This window comes from Chironomus tepperi, unplaced genomic scaffold, assembly GCF_022539635.2.
Source record: "Chironomus tepperi strain 1889 unplaced genomic scaffold, CSIRO-AGI_Ctep_v1 contig_13, whole genome shotgun sequence".
In the NCBI taxonomy this organism is placed as follows: domain Eukaryota; kingdom Metazoa; phylum Arthropoda; class Insecta; order Diptera; family Chironomidae; genus Chironomus; species Chironomus tepperi.
In genome coordinates this window covers 365,011-389,149 of record NW_027226135.1, presented here as the reverse complement: position 1 = coordinate 389,149, position 24,139 = coordinate 365,011, and the positions used below count along the sequence as shown (strand labels likewise).

General features: G+C 32.7%; 6 protein-coding genes across 10 annotated transcripts; 4 read left to right on the top strand and 2 right to left on the bottom strand.

Moving 5' to 3' along the window:
• Positions 1 to 7: 7 nt before the first annotated feature.
• On the top strand, positions 8 to 1,636 carry LOC139091413 (atlastin-like). Its single transcript, XM_070641500.1, has 2 exons — positions 8 to 291; positions 697 to 1,636. Exons 1-2 carry the CDS (start codon positions 246 to 248, stop codon positions 1,614 to 1,616), a joined length of 966 nt encoding a protein of 321 aa, XP_070497601.1. The 5' UTR covers positions 8 to 245; the 3' UTR covers positions 1,617 to 1,636.
• A 277-nt stretch (positions 1,637 to 1,913) lies between these two features.
• On the top strand, positions 1,914 to 5,349 carry LOC139091374 (atlastin-like). Its single transcript, XM_070641427.1, has 5 exons — positions 1,914 to 2,006; positions 2,742 to 2,971; positions 3,037 to 3,459; positions 3,665 to 3,824; positions 3,881 to 5,349. The coding sequence occupies exons 2-5, from the start codon at positions 2,759 to 2,761 to the stop codon at positions 4,939 to 4,941; spliced, it is 1,857 nt and encodes a 618-aa protein (XP_070497528.1). The 5' UTR covers positions 1,914 to 2,006; positions 2,742 to 2,758; the 3' UTR covers positions 4,942 to 5,349.
• An 841-nt stretch (positions 5,350 to 6,190) lies between these two features.
• On the bottom strand, positions 6,191 to 8,994 carry LOC139089593 (putative leucine-rich repeat-containing protein DDB_G0290503). The gene is made up of 5 exons (XM_070639172.1): positions 8,373 to 8,994; positions 7,375 to 8,321; positions 6,867 to 7,250; positions 6,713 to 6,779; positions 6,191 to 6,633 (listed from the first exon to the last, which is right to left on the bottom strand). The coding sequence occupies exons 1-5, from the start codon at positions 8,992 to 8,994 to the stop codon at positions 6,191 to 6,193; spliced, it is 2,463 nt and encodes an 820-aa protein (XP_070495273.1).
• On the bottom strand, positions 8,933 to 11,116 carry LOC139091400 (atlastin-like). 2 transcript variants are annotated; one of them, XM_070641487.1, is made up of 5 exons: positions 11,072 to 11,116; positions 10,217 to 10,446; positions 9,729 to 10,151; positions 9,490 to 9,649; positions 8,933 to 9,230 (listed from the first exon to the last, which is right to left on the bottom strand). In XM_070641487.1, the coding sequence occupies exons 2-5, from the start codon at positions 10,427 to 10,429 to the stop codon at positions 9,049 to 9,051; spliced, it is 978 nt and encodes a 325-aa protein (XP_070497588.1). In that variant the 5' UTR covers positions 10,430 to 10,446; positions 11,072 to 11,116; the 3' UTR covers positions 8,933 to 9,048. The 2 variants fall into 2 exon arrangements, with proteins under 2 accessions (XP_070497588.1, XP_070497580.1); XM_070641479.1 differs by lacking the exon at positions 11,072 to 11,116 and having other exon boundaries at positions 10,217 to 10,601.
• A 637-nt stretch (positions 11,117 to 11,753) lies between these two features.
• Positions 11,754 to 17,520, top strand: LOC139091291 (putative leucine-rich repeat-containing protein DDB_G0290503). Of its 3 annotated transcripts, none has more exons than XM_070641304.1 (12): positions 11,754 to 11,811; positions 12,307 to 12,536; positions 12,602 to 13,024; positions 13,116 to 13,275; positions 13,348 to 13,893; positions 13,945 to 14,251; positions 15,364 to 15,395; positions 15,576 to 16,111; positions 16,175 to 16,430; positions 16,548 to 16,591; positions 16,698 to 16,761; positions 16,971 to 17,520. In XM_070641304.1, the coding sequence occupies exons 2-12, from the start codon at positions 12,324 to 12,326 to the stop codon at positions 17,426 to 17,428; spliced, it is 3,039 nt and encodes a 1,012-aa protein (XP_070497405.1). In that variant the 5' UTR covers positions 11,754 to 11,811; positions 12,307 to 12,323; the 3' UTR covers positions 17,429 to 17,520. The 3 variants fall into 3 exon arrangements, with proteins under 3 accessions (XP_070497405.1, XP_070497422.1, XP_070497414.1); XM_070641321.1 differs by having other exon boundaries at positions 16,832 to 17,077; XM_070641313.1 differs by lacking the exon at positions 11,754 to 11,811 and having other exon boundaries at positions 12,462 to 12,536; positions 12,681 to 13,024.
• Positions 17,521 to 18,109: 589 nt separating this feature from the next.
• LOC139091246 (uncharacterized) lies at positions 18,110 to 23,911 on the top strand. 2 transcript variants are annotated; one of them, XM_070641242.1, is made up of 10 exons: positions 18,110 to 18,193; positions 18,829 to 19,058; positions 19,116 to 19,538; positions 19,862 to 20,021; positions 20,279 to 21,148; positions 21,435 to 21,872; positions 21,939 to 22,501; positions 22,564 to 22,932; positions 23,022 to 23,088; positions 23,155 to 23,911. In XM_070641242.1, the coding sequence occupies exons 2-10, from the start codon at positions 18,846 to 18,848 to the stop codon at positions 23,592 to 23,594; spliced, it is 3,543 nt and encodes a 1,180-aa protein (XP_070497343.1). In that variant the 5' UTR covers positions 18,110 to 18,193; positions 18,829 to 18,845; the 3' UTR covers positions 23,595 to 23,911. The 2 variants fall into 2 exon arrangements, with proteins under 2 accessions (XP_070497343.1, XP_070497334.1); XM_070641233.1 differs by having other exon boundaries at positions 21,432 to 21,872.
• The last annotated feature ends 228 nt before the right edge of the window (positions 23,912 to 24,139 follow it).

Below are 24,139 nucleotides of genomic sequence, written 5' to 3'. Positions count from 1 at the left end.
GGAAATTGACAAGCGGAAGTCAGCAATAGACTAACTCAGCGCTTGAAATTGACTCTAATTTTGTATGAGAATGTCCCCAATTATATATAAGATTCCCAAGAAATACAACTGATTTTTCCATTAAATTTTAGGAAAATCCTGACAATTACTTTTATGGCAAGGATGGTGGACATGATTATTTACAAAATTACCTAAAAATTAATGAAAATCAAAAGGAAGCGCTTAAATCTGTTCGAAAATTCATTATGGAATCATTTGAGGATTTATCCTGTTTTTTGTTGCCACATCCAGGTAAGCAGCTACAATTAAGAGAATTTAAGTCAATTTTTCTGAAATATAGAGCTGTCCATAAAGGTTCTTCAAACGCGGCAATGGGCCCCTGTGCGCCCCAGTCAAAGAAGTAAGTAAGAAGTAAGGTCAATTTTCGACATTGCCGTTGTGCTTACCTAAGAATTGTAGACTTGCAGTTGCTGTATTTAAGAGGCGCAGGTCTGCTGTTATCGAAAAACACAACAGTATTAGAAGAGACAATAAGCTTCTTACTTCCTTATTTTGCTGGCCGTACAGATCAAGTGTGATCCAAGGCGTGCCTATGTTGGCGCCTGGAGCTGGTATTACCAGCTTCAGCTCTACCATAAGCTTTATCACTAGCTAGACAATAAGTTAATCAATCATATTCATTTTCTGTCAATTTAGGCAACATCGTAACTGGCGTCAAAAAGCATAAAAACACCAAATATGATGGCAGACATGCTGGAATGGATGAAGACTTCAGAACTGAATTAGCAGTGCTGATCGACAATTTATTAAATCCTAAAAATCTAGTCACAAAAAAAGTCAATCACCACACCATCAACAGTGCTGAATTTCATGATTATGTCCAAAATTTATTCACAATTTTCAAGTCTGATCAACTTCCAAAAGCACAAACAATTTATGACTCAACAGTTGATGGACATTTAACAAATTTAGTCAATTTATGCTTGAATGATTATAAAAATTTAGTAAATGATGATTTAGAGACAGTCACAGATGCAGCAACGATTGATATTCTTCATCAAAAATGTAAGGCACAAGTCATGCTGAACTTTAATGACACCAAAAAAATGGGAAATGCCAAAAGTCATTTAAAATTTAGAAATTTTCTTGATGATAAAATTGAGAAAAATTCAATTTTTTGGAAGAGCCAAAAAGAGGCTTTTTTAAAGGAAATGGAAGAATTCAGGCAATACCAAGAAGACCTGGAAGTTGAAAAATTGGCAACTTTAGAGTTCGAAAATCAGCTAGCACAAATGCGACTTGATGTCCATCGACTGCAACTAGATGAAAAATTAAAATTCGAGGAAATGTCAAAAGAACAAGAAATTGAAAAAATGAGAAAAATCGACAATTTAAGGCACAGGAAGCATGAAGAAGTCTTGACAACTGTAAGACAAAAGGCAAGACTGGAAATAGCTCAAATTAGACTCGATGCAGAAGCTGAAATGGCAAGATTAAATCAGAACCAAACTAATACTTATTATGTATGTAAAAAATGCGATAAAATCATTGACAGCTCTGAGCTTTACAAATATTTAACTGACAATCATGATTTTGAATTTGTGTATGTAGAATAAATAATGGGGAATAACCCTAGAAGTGCCATGATAAATAAAAATTAATTTAATTTAGTAAATTGATCTGTTTTACAACTTTATTGTCGCCCTACAAAACCTACCGTTGGAAAAACTGAATGCATGCGAGTTCCGGAATCATTTTCAGTGTACTAAACTTAAATTGCTTCAATTCCTTTACAATAACTAAGCATATGGGCATCCAAATAGTCATCATTAATAGTTTTAGTACTCTATGTATAACATTAAGTTATAAATTGTTATATGCAAGAGTTATTTTTGTGTTATTTGTGTTCTAAAGTCCGAGAGAAGATAAGTGAAAAAGCAATTGCTCATCATTTGTTCTACAAGTGCTAAAGTGTGAGGATCATAGTGAATATATTGTTGAAAAATGTGAGTAATTTTTTTGGTTAATAATAAAATTTCAATTAGTCACAGCGGTTTAATAGATTAAGCTTTAAAAGTTAATTCTGTTGCTTTTGTGATAGTTCCTATATTATTCTATATAATGGAACTTAAAATAATTACCAACTCGACAGGATGTGCGAGAAATGGCATTTTAAATTTAGTATCACAAGCACATTTTCAAGTTTCATTCGAATTGATATCACTGTATTGATGAATCATTTCGAAACTTTTTTTGTTCATTGGCTTAATATAGATTCTTATTTTTGAGATATAAAAAATTTTCCTAGGCATCGGAAAATTATGTGAAAAACTTGATTTTTCTTAAAAAACCACGTGGTCATAAAACTTCCGTTGGTCTAACTCATTCCTAGTGGAATTTTATATTCTAACTTGTTCTTTATATTAAAGATAATAAAAAAATCTACAACTTTTGTGAAAATATTGTATTCTTTTGTCCAAGTTCTGATAGTGAAAAATAGCCTTTTCCCAAAAAAAAAATAATTTTTTAACAAAAATCGCTATAGCGCTTCCGGTCTACAGATGATAGTGAATTTTATTTCAGATTTTGAAAGCTCTTTGTTACTTCTTTAAAACAAAGCAATAAAATAACGACAAAAGGCACTTTTTTGGCTTTGAAAGTCGCATGTCACGCCCAACTCATATAGAAAAATATTCATAAAAATTTTAGATTAAATTAAGTAATTATTTTTGTATTATTAGAATAATAAGAAGAAAAAATGGCAAGTCATCAACATGCACATGGAAATTCTGAAAATGTACTCGGATTTACTAAAGATAATAAAGTTTTTATCAACGATGAACCTTTAAAAAAGATGTTCCTTCATCCTGATGTAAAAAATCGCAAAATTGTTGCATTTTCCATCATCGGTGCTTATAGGAAAGGCAAAAGTTTCTTCTTGGATTATTGTCTGCGCTATTTATATGCTCATGTGAGTTCTCTCTCTCTCTCTCTCACTCACTCTCTCTGATTTCAAATTTATTCAAATTCTTTTAGTATCCATCAATTAACAATCCTAAAAATTCTCTATCAAATCCAACTGATTGGCTTGGTGATGAAAATGAACCACTTTCAGGATTCTCATGGCGTTCTGGAACTGATCGTGATACAACTGGTATTGTCATCTGGAATGACGTCTTCCTACATACAATAGAACGAACAGGTGAAAAAGTCGCCATCGTCGTCATGGATACCCAAGGACTCTTCGACAATCAGACGTCCCCTATGGAGAATTCCAAGATTTTTGCACTCGGCACATTAATATCATCGATTCAAGTCTTGAATCTGTCAGGTTTGATTCAGGAAGATCAACTACAATATTTACAATTTGCTACTGAGTTCGCTAAGTATGCTGCATCCAACAATCAAGGACTTGTTGGAAAATGCTTCCAGAATTTGATGTTCTTGATCAGAGATTGGGTAAGTCAGTTTTTATAGTTAACACTAGATTGGGACTTCCTTCCTACAATGTATCGCAATGGCTCGGTAGTTGACCAAATCCGTTCCAACAATGATTCCCTCTTGGCTACACCCCTAAATGTAGAAAGCCAAGACCGTATTCTGAGTGGGTTTGGGGATCAAAAAAGTCAGTCCTAATTTTAATATTTTCTATTAAATGGTGTAGCAAAATCCATTCAACTATGCTTACGGAATTAATGGTGGACTAGACTACCTAAGGTCTTTCTTGGAAATCCATAATCATCAAAAAGAGGCACTTAAGTCGGTACGCGAATTCATTCATACATCATTTGAGGAATTGAGTTGCTTTTTGCTGCCATTTCCAGGTAAGACTAAGTTTAATGACTGTCAAATTGGATAATGACATTAAATAATGTTCCAGGCACATATGTGACAGGAGCTACAAAACTAAATAACGAGACATACGATGGAAGTCATAGATTAATGAGCGATGACTTTAAAAGTCAATTGAGTGCCTTAATTGAACGTCTTTTGTGTCCAGATCGTCTTGTTCTTAAGAAATTTAATGGATGTACCATCAAAGGAACTGACTTTTGTGATGTTATTCAGCAATACTTCAAGCTGTTCCAATCAGACAAGCTCCCACAAGCTCAGACTATCTTTGATGCGACTGTTGAGAAGCAAATGTCATTGCTTGTTGCTGAATGCATGGATTATTACAAGGAAACAGTTAATAAGAATCGAGACATAATTAAAAGTGTAAATGAAATTGAAGTTGTGCATGATTTAAGCCGCAACAAAGCACTGCTGATGTACAGCGAATCAAGAAAGATGGGAAATGCCAGCCACGATGCCAAATTCAAGAAGTTGTTAGAAACTGAGATCGACAAGCTGTACGAAGAGTGGGGAAAGCAAACGGAAGAAAACATGAAGAAGATTGCAGAGGAAGTCGAAAAGACACGATTGGCAACAGAACGACTTGTGGAAGCAGAACGAATGAAGGCAGGCATGGAACTAGAAGTGGCACAAGTCATTAAGGAAATTGAAATAGCACAGATAAAATTGGAAGCAGAACAGAAAAAAATTGTTGCCGAAAAGGAACTTGAGATGGTAAGATGCTCAAATCAAAAGAAAATTGAGTATGAGCGTTACATGGCCGATCTGGAACTGGCTAAACTTAAATTACAGTTAGAAAATTCCAATTTAAATGCTGAACAAGAACGCGAAATGGAGAAATTGAAGGTCAAAATGGACATGGAACGTGAAAAATATCAATGTGAAATGAAAATGGAAGCAGATAAACAAGAACATGAACGTAGAGTTTTTTTAATTAAAATGCAAAATGAATTTGAGGCTTTCAAAATAGAAAAGCAAATGGAATTCGAAAAATACTTTAAAGCTAAAGAAAATGAGGAAGAAAAAAATAAATTTAGGTTTGGGTTTAACACAGGTTTTAGCTTTCCTTGGAAGCGCTTCTTTTAATCTGTTTTAAGACGAAAAATTAAATTTCTATTTAATTGTTGTCTAAATTGTGTGACGCGGTACTCTTTAGGATTGTCATAAAGCGCATGATGATGTGTGACGTTTCACAGAGAATTTATAATAACATTAGACTTGTTTAATAATTTCAATTTTTAATTATTTTAACCGTCATTTTTTATTCTAATAACATTTATACTATATTTCATAAGATCCCTAACAGGCTTGTTTACTTTAAATATACTAGATGAGCATGCTCGTGAGCATTTACTCTACTCTTGAGACCACAATATTTGTCTCTTAGGGTACGGTACCTAAAAGCGGTCTTTTTGCCTGTTGGGTGATATTTTATTCAAATTTGTAATGTACTCTTTGATTCTGAATATAATAAAACTTATGCAAAATAAATAATGTGGAAAAATTTAATTGTTTTTGATTTATGAGCCTAATTTGGTATTGGAAATTGACAAGCGGAAGTCAGGGTTAGACTAACTACTACTCAGCACTCGAAGTTGACTCTAATTTTGCATGAGAAAGTCGTCAAGATGAGTCATTTGCGGAATTATCCTGTTTTTTGTTGCCACATCCAGGTAAGCAGCTACAATTAAGTGAATTTTTTTTTTTGAAAAAATTAGAAAAATCGACAATTTAAGACACAGGAAGCATACGGAAGTCTTAACAACTGTAAGACAAAAGGCAAGACTGGAAATAGCACAAATTAGACTTGATGCAGAAGCTGAAATGGCAAGATTAAATCAGAACCAAACTAATACTTATTATGTATGTAAAAAATGCGATAAAATCATTGACAGCTCTGAGCTTTACAAATATTTAACTGACAATCATGATTTTGAATTTGTGTATGTAGAATAAATATTGAGGTTAACCCTAGAAGTGCAATAATAAATGAAAATTAATATTATTTAGGGAATTGTTGTTTCTGTAGTCGTTTAACCCAAAAAACAGGAATTTTTTGTCTGGTGGTTAGCAATCTGGCTATGCTACAGCAGCCACACAATCAGGGTAGAAATGGTAAGTTCTGTCATTTTGAATGAGAAGGATGATCTTTGATGAGAAGGAGATGGGGTTTCCACCCCCTTTGCCTTTTAGGTACCATAGTGGTCTTTCTGCATCATGAAAGCATGTATTAAGCAGTAAGTATATGTAATAATTAAACAATGTTATCTTGAATTCTGGGTATAGGATGATATTATTTTATTGTTAATATTTTTTTATATAATTTAATCTGGTTTTATTGATTTGTTTCAAATATATTGTTAAATATTGCTTTCAATTTCGGTAAAACGACATCTCTGTCACTTTTAAGCTCGCCAAGCTCATTATTGTAATCATCAAACATGTTAATTGCTTTCTGCATTGCAATTTTATGCAAATCTTCAGTACACTCTTTGCTTTTAAATGAACTCTGATGATCGATCATGAAGGCATTGTAACACTTAACGCATCTTTGAAGGTAAATATCAATTTGGTATGACATTATCATTGAATAGATATCTTTTATTAATGGCATGGAATATTTTTGAAACTCATCATGATATTTTACAATCATATTTTGGAATTCGGATCCTGTTAATTTTAGTCCATTGACTTCTTTCGTGATTAACTTGTCAGGATGCAGATATGGTAGAATCTGCTGTTCTGGTGCCTTATTAAAGTCTGCAAAAACTGTTTGATCTGAAATGGATAAAAATTATAAATTTTCTATGCTAATAATAGTTAGTGTCGGACTAGAATCAATTACTCAATTACTTACTAATATGTGGAAGGAGCATATTTCCCCACAGCTTTTTTATGTCTTCTTCTGAGCCATTTTTTGGTTTCTATAAAGATTTATAATTAAGAGAGTTTTTACTATCTTAGACCGCAACTGCTCCTATAAAAAGCACAAAATTTAACTACAAACTCACCCAAAATTTCAAACTTGCCCTAAAATCTTTCGAACTTCCCTTGATTCCTTTACTTATAGAATCAAAATATTCTTTTAATATACTTGCAACATTTAAGTATGTCCATCTCTTATCTTTCTTAAAATCCGGTATATTTATGACTTGAATCGATGATATTATTGATGCAAGTTGGAACATTTTCAAACAATATCTTGGATGTAAGTTGTTAATGACTATACCAAACAATCCACGAATGTTCATTAGAACAATGGCAATGTCACCATTGTCTTTGGATGTGTACAGGAACACATCATTCCACATTTCAAAAGATGCTGACCCAGAAGTAGGAGTTGAAGATTGGACATATTTGGGTCTATTTTGATTTTTCTTGTACAATGATTGATACTAAAATGATACAAATTTAAAAATTGACAGTTTGCTTATTACGTTCAAAGGTAATTTCCATATAAATAATGGAAAATTCCGACACTTTTATTTATTACGGTCCCTTAATAGTATTTGTACTTACATAACCGTACAAGAAGTCTAAGCAGTTGTTAAGAGTTCTAATTTTATCTTCACTATCATCTCCAGCAATCAGCACAGCAACAACTTTGCGATTTTTTACTGTCTCGTGGCCAAATATCTTGGTAAGTTCATAAGTATTAATCACATAATTAATCACAGAGTTGCTGAATTCGGAATATGTGATGAGATTGATAATTGATGGAACTTCTTGAAACAACTTCCATCCTCCGTCCACGTCAGATGTAAAATGCATACACTGGTCTTTGTTTATTGCTGTTTTATTCAAATTTCGATATTGTCGATGATTTATATTTGAATTCAAAATTGTAGCTAATTCGGCCTCTTCATATGATGATCCAGTGTCAAAATTATGATCGGTGCTGCCTGATTCTACTGGTATGTGATCAACATGAACAAGACTGACTTCCTTATTCAAATTGTCCTTTGACATTTCATGTCTGACTTTCGTATCATTTATCATTATTGGTGGTTCAATAGACTTAGATGTCGATGGTTCACCATGATAAGAATCTTTTGAAATCATACCTTGGTTACAACTAGCTTGCCCATAACTGTAATTAGTTTGAATTGCTTTTGATGTAGTTTGCTTTTTGTCAATTGTTGAAGATTCTTTACTGGAATCAAAAGTATTTCTCGTTTTATTCATAAATTGTTCAGGATTTGGACTTTCGAATGGAGTTTGACTGTCTTGTGTGATTGACCCCTGTTCATTTGTGGCGATATCTAATTCTGTATCCGATTTGGATTCCTTAATCTTAATGAAATTGTCTTCGGCATCGATGATCTGTATCTGTGAATCGTTTTCCTTTGAATTGTCGTTTTCTGATTCAAGCTTAATGTCTGCATTTTGTGGTATTGTTGGATTGCTGATAATATTAGACGCTGGTTCTTCATTTTCCTTCATTACATTATCTGCATCTGTAAGAACTAAGTGATTTGTTAGACAAAAACAGACAGAAACGGACAGAAATGATTTACCTGAATTCTGATCCTGATTTGACTGTTCTGAATTGTTTTGTTCTCTTAGTCTTTGCTCAACTTGCATCCTGGCTTCTTTTAATTTATCGTGTATAGCCCTGATTTCATCATCAACTGCTTGCCTTTCAATATTTTTACGTTTTTCAATTTCTGCGCATTCCTGCTTTGATTGTTCAATTAATTCAGCTAGTTCCTTTTCCTTCTTTTGATTTTCCAGTTCCAGTGCCTTCTTTGATTCTTGCTTGACTTTCTCCAGTTGCTTGTCTGCTGCTTCTTTCTCTTTTTGTATCCTTTCAAGCTCTTTTCTTTGCTTTTCTTCCATTTCCTTTTCAAGCTTTTCCTTTTCTTCTTTCAATCGACGCTTCTCTTTTTCGTGTTGCTGAATTAAATCCTTGTAAATTTCCTCAATTTTCCTGTCAAGGACCTTCCTGTAATTCTCATGCTCACCAGCACTTCCCATCTTTTGTGCCTCGTTGTACATTGTCATTGCTGCTTCTTTTGACTTTTCATGGATTAACGGAATCTCGCATTCATTTTGAATATTCTTACGATGCTCATTCCCGACCTGCTTATAATGCTCGATGCATGCACTTAACAGTATCTCCATTTCCTTCATTGTCATCGATTGTAGGACACTTTGTGACTGCAGGAGCTCGTCATTCTCAAAAACTCTTAATTAGCCATTTACATATTCATAGAATTCATCGCCATTTAGGGCATTTCCATTAACTTTTTTAACGACTAAATTATTTGGACTTAAAAGCTGATCGATTAACTTGCCAAGTTCCTCTGTGAAATCTTCATCAATTTTACTCCAACTTCCGTTGTATCCTTTTGATCCAGTTGCAACTGATTTTCCTGAAACATAAGAAAAATTGCTTTACGACTAAGTTATGTCCAGGGACCTTGCAGTACACAGATAGACATGACTTTTATAGTGTACTTTATCTACCCTATTCCTCCTTCAACCCAAGAATGCCTAGAAAAGGATTGGATAGAGTAACCTTAGACAGCTCGCAGGGTGGGGTAGGTTAGGATAGAATATCCCAGACAGGTTAATAAATCGGCTACGGTTCAAGCGTGGAAGTTAACAAATATTAAGAACAAGCTTACAAACCTGGGTGTGGAAGTAAAGCACAGCTAACATCATCATATGAATTAAGTATGGATTCACAAATGTATGCTAATTCCATTTTCTGCATGCCTGACTTTCCGATAAAATGATTCCAATATCTTCGGCCGTCATCAAGGCCATAGTAAAATTCTTCTGTATTGGTCTAAAATGAATGGAATCAGATGTGTATTTAGGAGGGGGATGAGGGATGGATAGGCTGCATATTATCATGACATACTTACCCAATCTCTGATAAGGAATACCAAATTCTGAAAATATTTCGCTTCCTTTTTGATGTCCATTTTAGAAGCAAATTTGGCACATTCTATAGCAGATTGTAAGAATTGTAAATGATCATCCTGAATGACACCTGACAAATTAAAGACTTGAATTGATGATATTAAAATGTCAAGAGTAAAAATCCTTGAATTGTCCATAGAACTTGTTACATTATCAAAAAGACCATGTGTGTCTACTACAATAATAGCAATTTCATTTCCTGTAGCTTCATCTTTATGTAAGAAGACATCATTCCACATGACAATACCAGTTGTATCACGATCAGTTCCAGAACGCCATGAGAATCCTGAAAGTGGTTCATTTTCATCACCAAGCCAATCAGTTGGATTTGATAGAGAATTTATAGGATTGTTAATTGATGGATACTAAAAGAATTTGAATAAATTTGAAATCAGAGAGTGAGTGAGTGAGAGAGAGAGAGAGAACTCACATGAGCATATAAATAGCGCAGACAATAATCCAAGAAGAAACTTTTGCCTTTCCTATAAGCACCGATGATGGAAAATGCAACAATTTTGCGATTTTTTACATCCGGATGTAGGAACATCTTTTTTAAAGGTTCATCGTTGATAAAAACTTTATTATCTTTAGTAAATCCGAGTACATTTTCAGAATTTCCATGTGCATGTTGATGACTTGCCATTTTTTCTTCTTATTATTCTAATAATACAAAAATAATTACTTAATTTAATGACATTTCACATAACTTTCAATACACGACCACATCCATCCATCCACATAACATTAATACAAATAACATTTCATTCAAGATAACAAATATATAAAAAAATAACCAAAAAACATTGTTATACACTTCATTATTCATCAATTTCATAACTATTACATAGGATATACTCATAAATGACACCAAATTATGAACAGATTAGCTAAGTCATATCATATTTGAATATATTCAGGCACTCAGCATCATGATCTATGTAGGAATATCTTGTTATACAAAATAAGTTAAGGATTGTGTTAGGAATAACTTGTTATTTTAGCTTTTTAAGAACAAATGGGAGTCTGTGAATGATATGCAGCATAATGCCAAAACAAATGAGGGTTCAACAGACCTCCCGCTCTAACTTAGACATTAAATGACTGTCTGTTTTACCGTGTATATGATTTAAATAAAGACAATTAAACAATTTTACTATTCCAAATATCGAATCCATAATTACAGGATTGATATTTCAATTATTATGCTTCAGAAAATAAAATCCTAAGGCTAATAAGTCAATGTGACGCAATAAAATTTAATTATTCCCCAAAAAAAATTACTCACATTTGTCAGAAACTTCACTGTGATGTTTATACTTTAGCACTTGTAGAACAACTGATTCGAAATTTAATCTGATATATTTGTTATATACTTTTCTTACTTTTTTCGTTTTTTAATAGTCTTGCCTCACACATGTAAATTTATTGGTAATGCGAAAAATAGGACTATTGAAAATAATCATCAATTTTTAAGGGCGGCTATCTGCTTTATTTTTGCCAAGACTACATAAAAATTTTGAAATTTTACATTAATTTTTGACTCACTAAACACAAGACTGACCTCGAAGTTATGGAGGATACAATTTTATATGAATCCGAGTTTATTTGGAGCTCTGAAATCATTTTCATAATAATAATAATAATAATAATAATATAATAATAATAATTTTATTACCGTTAAGGTATTTCTAATACATCATGTTATATAATAATTCGTTTCTGACTATTGGGAATTTGATGGGTGGAACGAGTTTTCAGTGGACTTTTGCGATCATAAAATTGCAAATCCTTTCAAAACTTACAATAACTAAGCATATGGGCATCCAAATAGTCATCATTAATAGCTTTAGTACTGTATGTATAACATTAAGTTATAAATTGTTATATTGTACTAAAGTACGTGAGTAGATAACTGTAAAACGAAAAGAAAAGTATATAAAACGAGCAAAACTGATTAAATTTTTCATCAGTAAGTCTACAAGTGCTAAAGTGTGAGGATAAAAGTGAAAATATTGCTGAAAAAATGTGAGTAATTTTTTTCCTGGAATATATAAATTTTAATTGCGTCATAGTGACTTATTAGCTTAAGGATTTCAATTTTTGGAGTTTAATCATTTTAATAACGATTCAATGATCATTAACTCGAAACTAGGCATGGAATATTGTTTAATGGTCCCTTTTTTAAGTCATATGTATGGTAAACGCGGCTTTTTTAGGCTACAGGCAGTAATTTAAGGTCTGAGTTAGAGCAGGAGGTCTTGCGAACCCACACATGTTGAGCTATTATTAGCATTGTACTGAATATAAATCACAGACTCCCATTTGTTCTTAAAAAGCTAAAATAACAAGTTATTCCTAAGAAAATTCTTAACTTACTTTGGATAACAAGATATTCCTACATAGATCAAGATGCTGAGTGTCTGAATATATTCTGATATCTGATATGACTTGGATATGTGGTCGTGTATTGAAAGTTATGTGAAATGTCATTAAATTAAGTAATTATTTTTGTATTATTAGAATAATAAGAAGAAAAAATGGCAAGTCATCAACATGCACATGGGAATTCTGAAAATGTACTCGGATTTACTAAAGATAATAAAGTTTTTATCAACGATGAACCTTTAAAAAAAATGTTCCTACATCCGGATGTAAAAAATCGCAAAATTGTTGCATTTTCCATCATCGGTGCTTATAGGAAAGGCAAAAGTTTCTTCTTGGATTATTGTCTGCGCTATTTATATGCTCATGTGAGTTCTCTCTCTCTCTCTCACTCACTCACTCTCTGATTTCAAATTTATTCAAATTCTTTTAGTATCCATCAATCAACAATCCTAAAAATTCTCTATCAAATCCAACTGATTGGCTTGGTGATGAAAATGAACCACTTTCAGGATTCTCATGGCGTTCTGGAACTGATCGTGATACAACTGGTATTGTCATGTGGAATGATGTCTTCTTACATAAAGATGAAGCTACAGGAAATGAAATTGCTATTATTGTAGTAGACACACATGGTCTTTTTGATAATGTAACAAGTTCTATGGACAATTCAAGGATTTTTACTCTTGACATTTTAATATCATCAATTCAAGTCTTTAATTTGTCAGGTGTCATTCAGGATGATCATTTACAATTCTTACAATCTGCTATAGAATGTGCCAAATTTGCTTCTAAAACGGACATCAAAAAGGAAGAAAAATACTTCCAGAATTTGGTATTCCTTATTAGGGATTGGGTAAGTATATTACAATCTGGAACTGATCCACCATATGTGTATATTGACTCAGAATCTTAATTTAAAACCTAATTCCATTCACATATTTTAGAATAGTTCAGAAGAATTTTGCTATGGCATTGACGGTGGCCGGAGCTATTGGAATAATTTTATCGAAAACTCAGGCAACCAGAAGGTGGAATTGGCATACATTTGTGAATCTATACTTGATTCATATGATGATGTTAGTTGTGCATTGCTTCCACATCCAGGTTAGTAGATATATGTACACTTTACATGGACATAAGTTAGTCATAAAGCCCTAAATATTTATCATTTTTTAGGAAAATCAGTTAAACCTGGATCAAGAGGATACAACGGAAGTTGGAAAAAATTCGATGAAGATTTCAAGGAAGAACTTGTCAAGGTAATCGACCATCTCTTAAAACCGGAGAATTTAGTCGTTAAAAAAGTTAATGGAAGTGCCGTAAATGGCGATGAATTCTATGAATATGTAAATGGACAATTGAAAGTTATCGAGAAAGACGAGGTCCTTGATAGGAAAATTGAGGAAATTTTTAAGGATTTAATTCAGCAACAAATACAAAAAGAGAAAGAAGCAGCAGAAGAACAGCTGGAAAAAATCAGGCAAGAGTCAAAACATGCACTGGAACTGGAAAATCAAAAGAAGGAAAAGGAACTAGCCGAATTAATTGAAAAATCAAAGCAGGAATGCGCAGAAATTGAAAAACGTAAAAATATTGAAAGGCAAGCAGTTGATGATGAAATCAGGGCTATACACGATAAATTAAAAGAAGCCAGGATGCAAGTTGAGCAAAGACTAAGAGAACAAAACAATTCAGAACAGTCAAATCAGGATCAGAATTCAGGTAAATCATTTCTGTCCGTTTCTGTCTGTTTTTGTCTAACAAATCACTTAGTTCTTACAGATGCAGATAATGTAATGAAGGAAAATGAAGAACCAGCGTCTAATATTATCAGCAATCCAACAATACCACAAAATGCAGACATTAAGCTTGAATCAGAAAACGACAATTCAAAGGAAATCGATTCACAGATGCAAACTATTGTTGCTGAAGACAATGTCATTAATATTGAGAAATCTAAATCGGATACACCGAGATCAGACAATATTCCAGATTTCGACTGTTCTGCAAGAGGACAAGAATCGATTGAACAAGACAATCAAACTTCATCCGAAAGTCCAAATCCTCCCGAGAAACACAAGTAAGCTAAAAGTCACACTTCAAGTAAAGTTTAAAAGTCAAGAAGTAAGGGATAACAGGCAGTCTGATGTACTGCCTCAAGACATACTTTGTCCGCGCGCAAGCTAAGCTTCAATACACTATCCTCTGGTACGTCATATGAATTACTTATGATGTAACCTTGAGGTAACTTAAAGGTAGCGCTAAGTCAACTTCGAGCTTAATTAAAGTGATCACTTCAACTTGACTTGTAAGTTAACTTGAAGCCAACTTAAAGTTTTACCTACAGACATGACCCATTGTATAATAAATGGATTCATCCATCTGAAAGAAAATGCTTTAATTAAAATACAATTTTTGATATTCTGGAAATACAATTCTTGATTTATTCAGAACTTTATTATTATTTTGATCTAAAACGAAAAAAATAACTAAGTTGTAACTAAGTAACAATTAAGTAATAATGATATAAGTTTTTTATCTGTAACACTGAATTAATTTTAAAAAAATATGATTAATCAGCTGAAAAAAAAGAAATTAGCAAAATTCTTATAGATCCTAATAATTCAAAAAGAAAAGATAAACAGATTAAAATCAAGATTTTGAGATGAATTATTATCATCTCAAAATTTCAGAAAATTTTAAAAGTCAAATTCACTATTAACTTACCTTAGGTTTCATTTTTTTACATTTTTAACTTATAATGTACTCCTTACATTATTTTTAATTACACTTAAACTCTTAATTCACTTAAAATAATTATTTTTTGACACTTCACAAAAAAATTTTCAGCACATTTTTTTTGTGCAAACTAACAACTAAAAAAACTAAATATTGCAAAAATGTCCATAATTGTCTTTTTGTCGAGATTCACTTGAAATGCTCAATGTTACTTCAACTTTACCCAAAAGTATCGTCAGAAGTCAATCCTGTAAGTATTTTTTGTGACGCATAAGAAGTAATCATAACGGTCATATTTTGTGTCACATATTGGTTGTTGTATTAAAGGGAACTTTTAAACGCAGTTACTTGAGACATTACTTAAAAATCGACTTTCCTCAACTGGTTTCTCGGGCCTGTTCCTAAATTATTTGATCCATATTACAATATAACAGGAAATACTTTTGATTCCAGTAAAGATCAAAGTAAATCGAATCCGAGATTAGGTAATTGCCTTTTTTTTGAATATTACCACCCCAAATAGTACAAGTCGGTTAATCTATCCAAATTCCGGTGTGATTCTGGTATCTCGGCCTGTGAGTTGGATTTATTGTCGATTAACCGATCCGTACTATTCAGTCTGCCATGTCAGAAGCTGTAATCACAAATATGTATGTATTTTACAGAAGAGTCCAAATTCTTAGCAAGTGAACCTACTCATACTATGATTGATATTGAACAAATAACATCTGAGTTTGTTAAACTACAAGAAAAGATTGATAAAGTCAACGATGAAATGTCAAGAGACAATTGGAATGTGGAAGTCAATTTTGATCATGATTATTGCCAACCTGGAGCATCAACTAGCACTGATCATAAAGATGACAGTGATTCATCATGGGAAACTGTGGAATTTCCTGATACATCTTTGAATTCTAATAGAAAACATCGACAAGATTACTATTTTGACGACTCTGCAATAAACAAAGACCAGCGAAGGATGGAAGAAGGATGGAAGTTGGCTCTAGAAGTTCCATCAATCATCAAGCTCATCACATATTCCGAACAGAACGAATCTGTGATTAATACTGATCAACTTACCAAGATATTTGGTAATGATACAGTAAAAAATCGCAAAATTGTTGCTGTGCTGATTACTGGAGACGATAGTGAAGATAAAATTAAGACACTGAACATCTGCTTGGACTACTTGTATGGAAAAGTAAGTACAAATACTACTAAACATCCAGAAAACTTACAATTTTCAAATTGTCTATCATTTTAGTATCCATCATTGTACCAAAAAAATCAAAATAGACGCAAATATGTCCAATCTTCAATTCCTACTTCTTCAGCATCTCTTGAAATGTGGAATGATGTGTTCCTGTACACTACGAAAGACAATGATGACATTGCTATAGTTCTAATGAACATTCAAGGATTGCTTGGAAATAATTTTTATAATTGTTTGAAAATCTACTTAATTTCAACATTAATATCATCAATTCAAGTCATAAATGTACCGGATATACTTACACGAGGTATAGAAATCCCTAACATACAAAGAGTATGCTTACAAAATTAAGTATGCTCTTTATATGTTAGAATATACATAAATGTATCATGTAGATTAAAACTTTTTAATTTTAAAAATAAAGGATTTACGTGCTGTCAAAGATTAGCACTTGCTTGGAACAGTTTGGTAAGTTGATATTAGGAGCATATCCAGGGGGTAAGGACGTAGCCATTGGGGACATGAAAATGTGCTTAACTATGGATTAATAAATGCTTTATATCTATATATATAGGAAAGCTGGAGTATCCTAAATTTGTTACGAAAGATTTGGAACGCTAGGTTTCTTCCACATATTAGTAAGTAATCGATATCTGTCTTGTAACCACTAAAGCACAATGTCGTATCACTATACATTACCCCTAACAGACAAATATCATGCTTGGAGTTATTCGCCTTCATTTAAGTCTGGATTCAATGTCCACAAACGCCTCTTTTTGGGAATTTAGGATTTCGGACTGCAAAAGCCCTGCCAACTCATTAATAATTGCCTTTTAATCCTTTTTAGATGGAACCGTTTATGCATACTTTAACAAAACACCAGAACAAAAGATTCTACCACATTTGCATTCTGAAAATTTGATCATTAAAACGATTAATGGATTAAAAGTAACAGGAACCATATTAATAAAAATGATTGTAAATTATCATGAAAAGTTTCAACAATCTTCAATGTCAAATGCACAAGATGTAGCTGGAATGATTTCTTCAATTCAAATTGATGTATTCATTGAAAGAAGCATCGGCTGTTATAATGAATACATGATCAAAAAACAGAATTTATTTACAACCAAAGAGTGTACTGAAGATTTGCATAAAATTGCAGTACAGAATGCAAAGATCATGCTAGAAGATTTGATTCGAGATGTTAAGGAGTTAAAAAGTGAAAAGTACGTTATTTTTGCAAAATTGGAATCAAAACTTGACCATGAGTTTAAAAAGCATCAGGAAAATACGAGTAAATAAATCAATAATTGAGATTTGATGTCCTAAATCTAACAGGAATTAATGTTTCATAATTATTAAGCCATTACGGCAGTACTACATCTCATTTGTTCGAATAATGCACAAACCATTGAATACCTCTAATAAAGTTATATTTACTAAATAAAATATAAATTCTTGACAAATCACTATTTCAGGTCATTTCAGGCAATCTCGAGATCTCAAGTATCCTTGAATGGAAACAAATACGTTAGAACTAGTCATCAACTTGCCATTAACTAGTCATAACATATTTAGTCCACTTGGGATCCTTCAAGTCATCCATCGATAGTTAAATCTTCATATTTTTGATTATAATTCCTAACAGGCAAAGAGTATGCTCTGAGAGAACTTGTTATACTCAAATGTATTAATTGAGCTTGCTCATAGCTTACTCTGCTCTTGGTATAAGCATACTCATTGCTTGCCAAGGAATCACACAATTTCGATGATCATTAATACCAAGTTGGCAAGATTCCGGCAATCAGACTCCAAAATGAAGTAATTTATATGATTATTTCTAAATAAACGATGCAGATGGGCATCCGAATAGACATCATTAATAGCTTTAGTACTGTGTGTATAACATTAAGTTATAAATTGTTATATTGTACTAAAGTACATGAGTAGATAACTGTAAAACGAAGAGAAAAGTATATAAAACGAGCAAAACTGATTAAATTTTTCATCAGTAAGTCTACAAGTGCTAAAGTGTGAGGATAAAAGTGAAAATATTGCTGAAAAAATGTGAGTAATTTTTTTTTTGGTTAATAATTCCATTTTTAATTAGTCACAGTGACTTATCAGCTTAGAGATTTCAATTTTTGGAGTTTAATCATTTTAATAACGACTCAATGATCATGTACTCGAAACTAGGCATGGACAATTGTATAATGGTCCCTTTTTTAAGTCATATGTATGGTAAATGCGGCTTTTGTAGGCTATAGATAGTAATTTAAGGTCTGAGTTAGAGCAGGAGGTCTAGTAAACCCACACATGTTGAGCTATTTTTAGCACTTTACTGCATATAAATCACAGACTCCCATTTGTTCTTAAAAAGCTAAAATAACAAGTTATTCCTAATACAATCCTCAACTTTATTTAGGCTTGTATGATGCCGAGTGTCTGAATATATTCAAATATGATATGACTTAGCAAATCTGTTCATAATTTGGTGTCATTTATGAGTATATCCTATGTAATAGTTATGAAATTGATGAATAATGAAGTGTATAACAATGTTTTTTGGTTATTTTTTTATATATTTGTTATCTTGAATGAAATGTTATTTGTATTAATGTTATGTGGATGGATGGATGTGGTCGTGTATTGAAAGTTATGTGAAATGTCATTAAATTAAGTAATTATTTTTGTATTATTAGAATAATAAGAAGAAAAAATGGCAAGTCATCAACATGCACATGGAAATTCTGAAAATGTACTCGGATTTACTAAAGATAATAAAGTTTTTATCAACGATGAACCTTTAAAAAAAATGTTCCTGCATCCTGATGTAAAAAATCGCAAAATTGTTGCATTTTCCATCATCGGTGCTTATAGGAAAGGCAAAAGTTTCTTCTTGGATTATTGTCTGCGCTATTTATATGCTCATGTGAGTTCTCTCTCTCTCTCACTCACTCTTATTTCAAATTTATTCAAATTCTTTTAGTATCCATCAATTAACAATCCTAAAAATTCTCTATCAAATCCAACTGATTGGCTTGGTGATGAAAATGAACCACTTTCAGGATTCTCATGGCGTTCTGGAACTGATCGTGATACAACTGGTATTGTCATGTGGAATGATGTCTTCTTACATAAAGATGAAGCTACAGGAAATGAAATTGCTATTATTGTAGTAGACACACATGGTCTTTTTGATAATGTAACAAGTTCTATGGACAATTCAAGGATTTTTACTCTTGACATTTTAATATCATCAATTCAAGTCTTTAATTTGTCAGGTGTCATTCAGGATGATCATTTACAATTCTTACAATCTGCTATAGAATGTGCCAAATTTGCTTCTAAAAAGGAAATCAAAAAGGATGCGAAATACTTCCAGAATTTGGTATTCCTTATCAGAGATTGGGTAAGTATGTTATAATCTGGAATTAACCCCAAACATACGTGTATTAATTAACAGTTCTAATGTCATAAGCATTATGGGAATCCTTGTCATATCGACAGCACTGTAATTGATGATTAAGTGACCGGTCTCTGAAATCGAACCTACGTATTTACAAAAGAGTCATACTCAAGTCATACTGATGATTTCAGATCTGTGCATTGGCAGATTCACTTATATATGACTCCCTAGATTCCCTAGATTCACTGGGGATCTCTAGATACTCCAGAATTCACTCTGGCTCAAACAATCTTAATTTAATACTTAATTCATTTCACATATTTTAGAACAATACAGAAGAATTTTACTATGGAATTGATGATGGCCAAAGATATTGGAATCATTTTATCGGAAAGTCAGGCAACCAGAAGGTAGAATTGGCATACATTTGTGAATCCATACTTAATTCATATGATAATGTTAGTTGCGCATTGTTTCCACACCCAGGTATGTAGACTTATGCTTAATATTTGTTAACTTCCACGCTTAAACCGTAGCCAATTTATTAACCTATCTGGGATGTTTTTAACTAACCTAACCTACCCTACGTGCTTCTTAGTCTTCTCAATCCAATCCTATTCTAGGCATTCTTGGGCTGAAAGAGGAGTAGGGTAGATAAAGTACCTTTTAATAGTCATGTCGATCTGTGAACTGAAAGGACATAAGTCATAAAGCAATAGTTCTAAATATTTATCATTTTTTAGGAAAATCAGTTGGAACTGGATCAAGAGGATACAACGGAAGTTGGAAAAAATTCGATGAAGATTTCACAGAGGAACTTGACAAGTTGGTCGATCATCTCTTAAAACCGGAAAATTTAGTTATTAAAAAAGTTAACGGAAGTGCCCTAAATGGCGATGAATTCTATGAATATCTAAATGGTCAATTAAAAGTTTTCGAGAAAGACGAGCTCCTGCAGTCACAAAGTCTCCTACAATCGATGACAATGAAGGAAATGGAGATACTGTTGAGTGCATGTATCGAGCATTACAAGCAGGTTGGGAATGAACATCGTCAGAATATTCAAAATGAGTGCGAGATTCCGTTAATCCATGAAAAGTCAAAAGAAGCAGCAATGACAATGTACAACGAGGCCCAAAAAATGGGAAGTGCTGGTGAGCATGAGAATTACAGGAAGGTCCTTGACAGGAAAATTGAGGAAATTTTCAAGGATTTAATGCAGCAACATGAAAAGGAGAAGCGCCGATTGAAGGAAGAAAAGGAAAAGCTTGAAAAGGAAATGGAAGAAAAGCAAAGAAAAGAGCTTGAAAGGATACAAAAAGAGAAAGAAGCAGCAGAAGCACAGCTGGAAAAGGTCAAGCAAGAATCAAAGAAGGCACTGGAACTGGAAAATCAAAAGAAGCAACAAGAACTAGACGAAATAACTCAAAAATTAAATGAGGAATGCGCAGAAATTGAAAAGCGTAAGGAGGTTGCAAGGCAGGCAGCTGATGATCAAATCAAGGCATTTCACGATAAAGTCGAAGAAACCAGGATTGAGGTTGAACGTAGTCGAAGAGAACAAAACAGTTCTGAAGAGTCAAATCAGAAAATGGACGTTGACATGTCTGAAGGTAAGTTTGAATATTGGAAATAAATTTTTTTTAGGTTTCTCGGAAATGAGACTTGGATCAATTCCCTGGTATTCTCAGGCTCGGTCTTAGTCTCCAAAATTCGTAAATGCCTAGGCCTTAAGCATGGATACCTTATGTCAGCTAGAATAACTAGTTAATCATTTCTTCATATCAGACCTGAAAATTGACTCAAATTTCATATTAATTTCATACAAAATACGAGACGAGACGACTTCAAGCTTATAAGTATCCGCGTGTCTAATTTATTTCTTTACTACTACAGCAGAAAATGTCAACGATTCACAGACAGGCAGTGAAACATCCGATGCAAGAACAAAAACTGATAATCACATTCTAGCATCACAGAACAATGACATGAAGCATGAATTAGGTAACGAAAGCTCAAAACAAAACAATTCACAGATGCAAACCATCGTTGCCGAAAAGAATGCCATTAAGATTGAGAAATCTAAATCGTATACAACGAGATCTAATGATACTCCAGAATCACACAGCACCATAAGAAAACAGAAGTCGATCATGCAAAATCCTCAAATTTCAAACGAAAATTGTGACAAAAAACCAAATGTTGATCCGCAAATGCAGTCAGGACCAGCTAATGTAAACAAGAGAAATTCTTGTAATTTAAGCAATCCTTCGTCAACCATCGACAATAAACAAACTGCATCAAAAGGAGTACAAAGTAATTACAATCATCGACTAGGTATAATTAGGAAGTCTATTTTGAATATTATTGTCTTACAAAATACCCAAAATTCCTAAATTTCAGTTAAGGTACCTTCTGGAGGTTCTTATCCAGGTGGACCATCAACATCTAAGTCTACTGAACAACAACAAAGAATGATGAATGATAAGGAGGTCAAGAAGAATAAAATGTCAAAGAACAGTTGGAAAAAGGAAGTCAATTGTGATCCTGTTGATCGCCAACCTGTAGCATCAACCAGCACACATTATAAGGTTGACACTGGATCATCATATGAAGTGGCCGAATATGCTACATCTTTGAGTTCAAATAGAAAACATCGACAAGATTACCATTTGGATAACACAACAATGAATATGATTCAGAGTTCTTTATCTGACGTGAAAGGAGGATCAAAGTTGGCTCAACCAGTTCCTAATTCATCTACTCATGAAATATGTAATTCACCAATAAAACTCATCACATATTCCGAAAAGAACGAATCTGTGATTAATACTGATGAACTTACCAAGATATTTGGTAATGATGCTGTAAAAAATCGCAAAATTGTTGCAGTGCTGATTACTGGAGATGAAGGATATTTTAAAACTTTAGCACTGAACAGCTGTTTGGATTTCTTATATAGAAAAGTAAGTACAAATACCATTAAACATCCAGGAAACTGCCAATTTTCAAATTTGTATCATTTTAGTATGAATCATTGTACAAGAAATATCAAAATAGATGGAATAATGCTTTAACACCTGATTCTAGGTCAGTTTCTCTAGAAATGTGGAATGATGTGTTCCTGCACAACAATGATGATATTGCTATAGTTCTAATGAACATTCATGGATTGTTTGGTCCAGTCGTTAGCAGCCTAAGTCCAAATTATTGTTTGAAAATGTTCCAACTTGCATCAATAATATCATCAATCCAAGTCATTAATAAAACTGATTTTAACACAGAAAATAGATGGGCATACTTAAATATGGCAAGTAAATTGAAACAATATTTAGATTCTAGAAGTAAAGGAATCAAGGAAAATTCGAAAGATTCCAAGACGAGTTTTAACTGTTGGGTAAGTTTGTAGCTTCATTTTGTGCTAGATATAGCATTAAAAGTTGCGGTCTTAGAAAGTAATACACACTAAATCATAAATCTTTACAGAAAACAAAATATGGCTCAAAAGAAGACATAAGCGATCCGAGGGACAATATGTTCCTTCCATATATTTGTAAGTAATTAAAATTATTTTTAATATTAGAAAATTTATAATTTTTATCCATTTCATATAAAACAGTTTATGCAGACTTTAATAAAACACCAGGATATGAAATTACAACATATCTGTATCCTAACAGCTTAATCACGAAAGAAGTCAATGGATTAAAATTAACAGGATCCGAATTTCAACAGATGATTGCATTTTATCATGATGAGTTTCAAAAATATTCCATGCCATCAATAATGGATATCTATTCAATAATAATGTCATACCAAATTGAAATTTACCTTCAAAAAGCCATCGACTGTTACAATGCCTACATGAACAAACATCAGAGTTTTTTTAACAGCAAAGTGTATACCGAAGAACTGCATAAAATTGCTGTACAGAATGCAAAGATCAAGCTAGAAGATTTGATTCGAAATGTTAAGGAGTTAGAGTGTGACAGAGACTTCATTTTAGCGCAATTGGAATCAAAACTTGAATATGTATTTAAAAACAAATCAGGAAAATAAGTGATTGAATTAGATTGAACCTATGCAGCCAATGAGCATGCTTTGATGGTGCACAAAGACCACTATGGTGCCTAAAAGCGGCCTCCTTGCCTGTTACAGGTTGTTGGACATTTTTACGGTATTAAAAATTTACATATTGTAACACATCAAATAATCCGTCATTGTTGAATTTAAATTGGGTAAATCGTGAAAAAATTCAAGGTTCAGACACTCCAAAAGAACTTTACTTACTGTCCCTTACAGTACTGTACCACTGAAGTATCTGACCCTTTAGAAAAATATAAAATTGATTCTGAATTATCAGAGAAATTAAGGAACATATTGCATTTTCATTTAGTTTGGTCATTACAGGCTCAGCAACAGTAAGTTTTTTATATATTATTTTTCAGCAGTGATATTTTTGAAGGAAATGTCACATAAAAAATGTCAGAATTTATTTTTATAAAATTTTAAATAAATCCAATCAGGGATAAGAGTCTTAGGTGATGGAAAAGAAGGTCACATTATGTAGGTCCAAGTAAAAAGGGGAATGGGAAAAGGGATGC

What these genes read in the sequence shown, in the direction of transcription:
- LOC139091400 (XM_070641487.1), bottom strand. Translation starts at nt 10,429, where the DNA reads ATGGCAAGTCATCAACATGCACATGGAAATTCTGAAAATGTACTCGGA. An exon ending in TGCGCTATTTATATGCTCAT is followed by an intron (nt 10,152 to 10,216) that starts GTGAGTTCTCTC and finishes AAATTCTTTTAG; the next exon opens with TATCCATCAATTAACAATCC. An exon ending in TGCTTTACTTCCACACCCAG is followed by an intron (nt 9,231 to 9,489) that starts GTTTGTAAGCTT and finishes CTTATGTTTCAG; the next exon opens with GAAAATCAGTTGCAACTGGA.
- LOC139091374 (XM_070641427.1), top strand. Translation starts at nt 2,759, where the DNA reads ATGGCAAGTCATCAACATGCACATGGAAATTCTGAAAATGTACTCGGA. An exon ending in TGCGCTATTTATATGCTCAT is followed by an intron (nt 2,972 to 3,036) that starts GTGAGTTCTCTC and finishes AAATTCTTTTAG; the next exon opens with TATCCATCAATTAACAATCC. An exon ending in CTTTTTGCTGCCATTTCCAG is followed by an intron (nt 3,825 to 3,880) that starts GTAAGACTAAGT and finishes ATAATGTTCCAG; the next exon opens with GCACATATGTGACAGGAGCT.
- LOC139091291 (XM_070641304.1), top strand. Translation starts at nt 12,324, where the DNA reads ATGGCAAGTCATCAACATGCACATGGGAATTCTGAAAATGTACTCGGA. An exon ending in TAAATCGAATCCGAGATTAG is followed by an intron (nt 15,396 to 15,575) that starts GTAATTGCCTTT and finishes TGTATTTTACAG; the next exon opens with AAGAGTCCAAATTCTTAGCA. An exon ending in TGGACTACTTGTATGGAAAA is followed by an intron (nt 16,112 to 16,174) that starts GTAAGTACAAAT and finishes CTATCATTTTAG; the next exon opens with TATCCATCATTGTACCAAAA.
- LOC139091246 (XM_070641233.1), top strand. Translation starts at nt 18,846, where the DNA reads ATGGCAAGTCATCAACATGCACATGGAAATTCTGAAAATGTACTCGGA. An exon ending in TATTCCTTATCAGAGATTGG is followed by an intron (nt 19,539 to 19,861) that starts GTAAGTATGTTA and finishes CACATATTTTAG; the next exon opens with AACAATACAGAAGAATTTTA. An exon ending in TAATTACAATCATCGACTAG is followed by an intron (nt 21,873 to 21,938) that starts GTATAATTAGGA and finishes CCTAAATTTCAG; the next exon opens with TTAAGGTACCTTCTGGAGGT.
- LOC139089593 (XM_070639172.1), bottom strand. Translation starts at nt 8,994, where the DNA reads ATGACAATGAAGGAAATGGAGATACTGTTAAGTGCATGCATCGAGCAT. An exon ending in TAGACTTCTTGTACGGTTAT is followed by an intron (nt 7,251 to 7,374) that starts GTAAGTACAAAT and finishes GTATCATTTTAG; the next exon opens with TATCAATCATTGTACAAGAA. An exon ending in GGGCAAGTTTGAAATTTTGG is followed by an intron (nt 6,780 to 6,866) that starts GTGAGTTTGTAG and finishes AAATCTTTATAG; the next exon opens with AAACCAAAAAATGGCTCAGA.
- LOC139091413 (XM_070641500.1), top strand. Translation starts at nt 246, where the DNA reads ATGGAATCATTTGAGGATTTATCCTGTTTTTTGTTGCCACATCCAG. An exon ending in TTTTTTGTTGCCACATCCAG is followed by an intron (nt 292 to 696) that starts GTAAGCAGCTAC and finishes CTGTCAATTTAG; the next exon opens with GCAACATCGTAACTGGCGTC.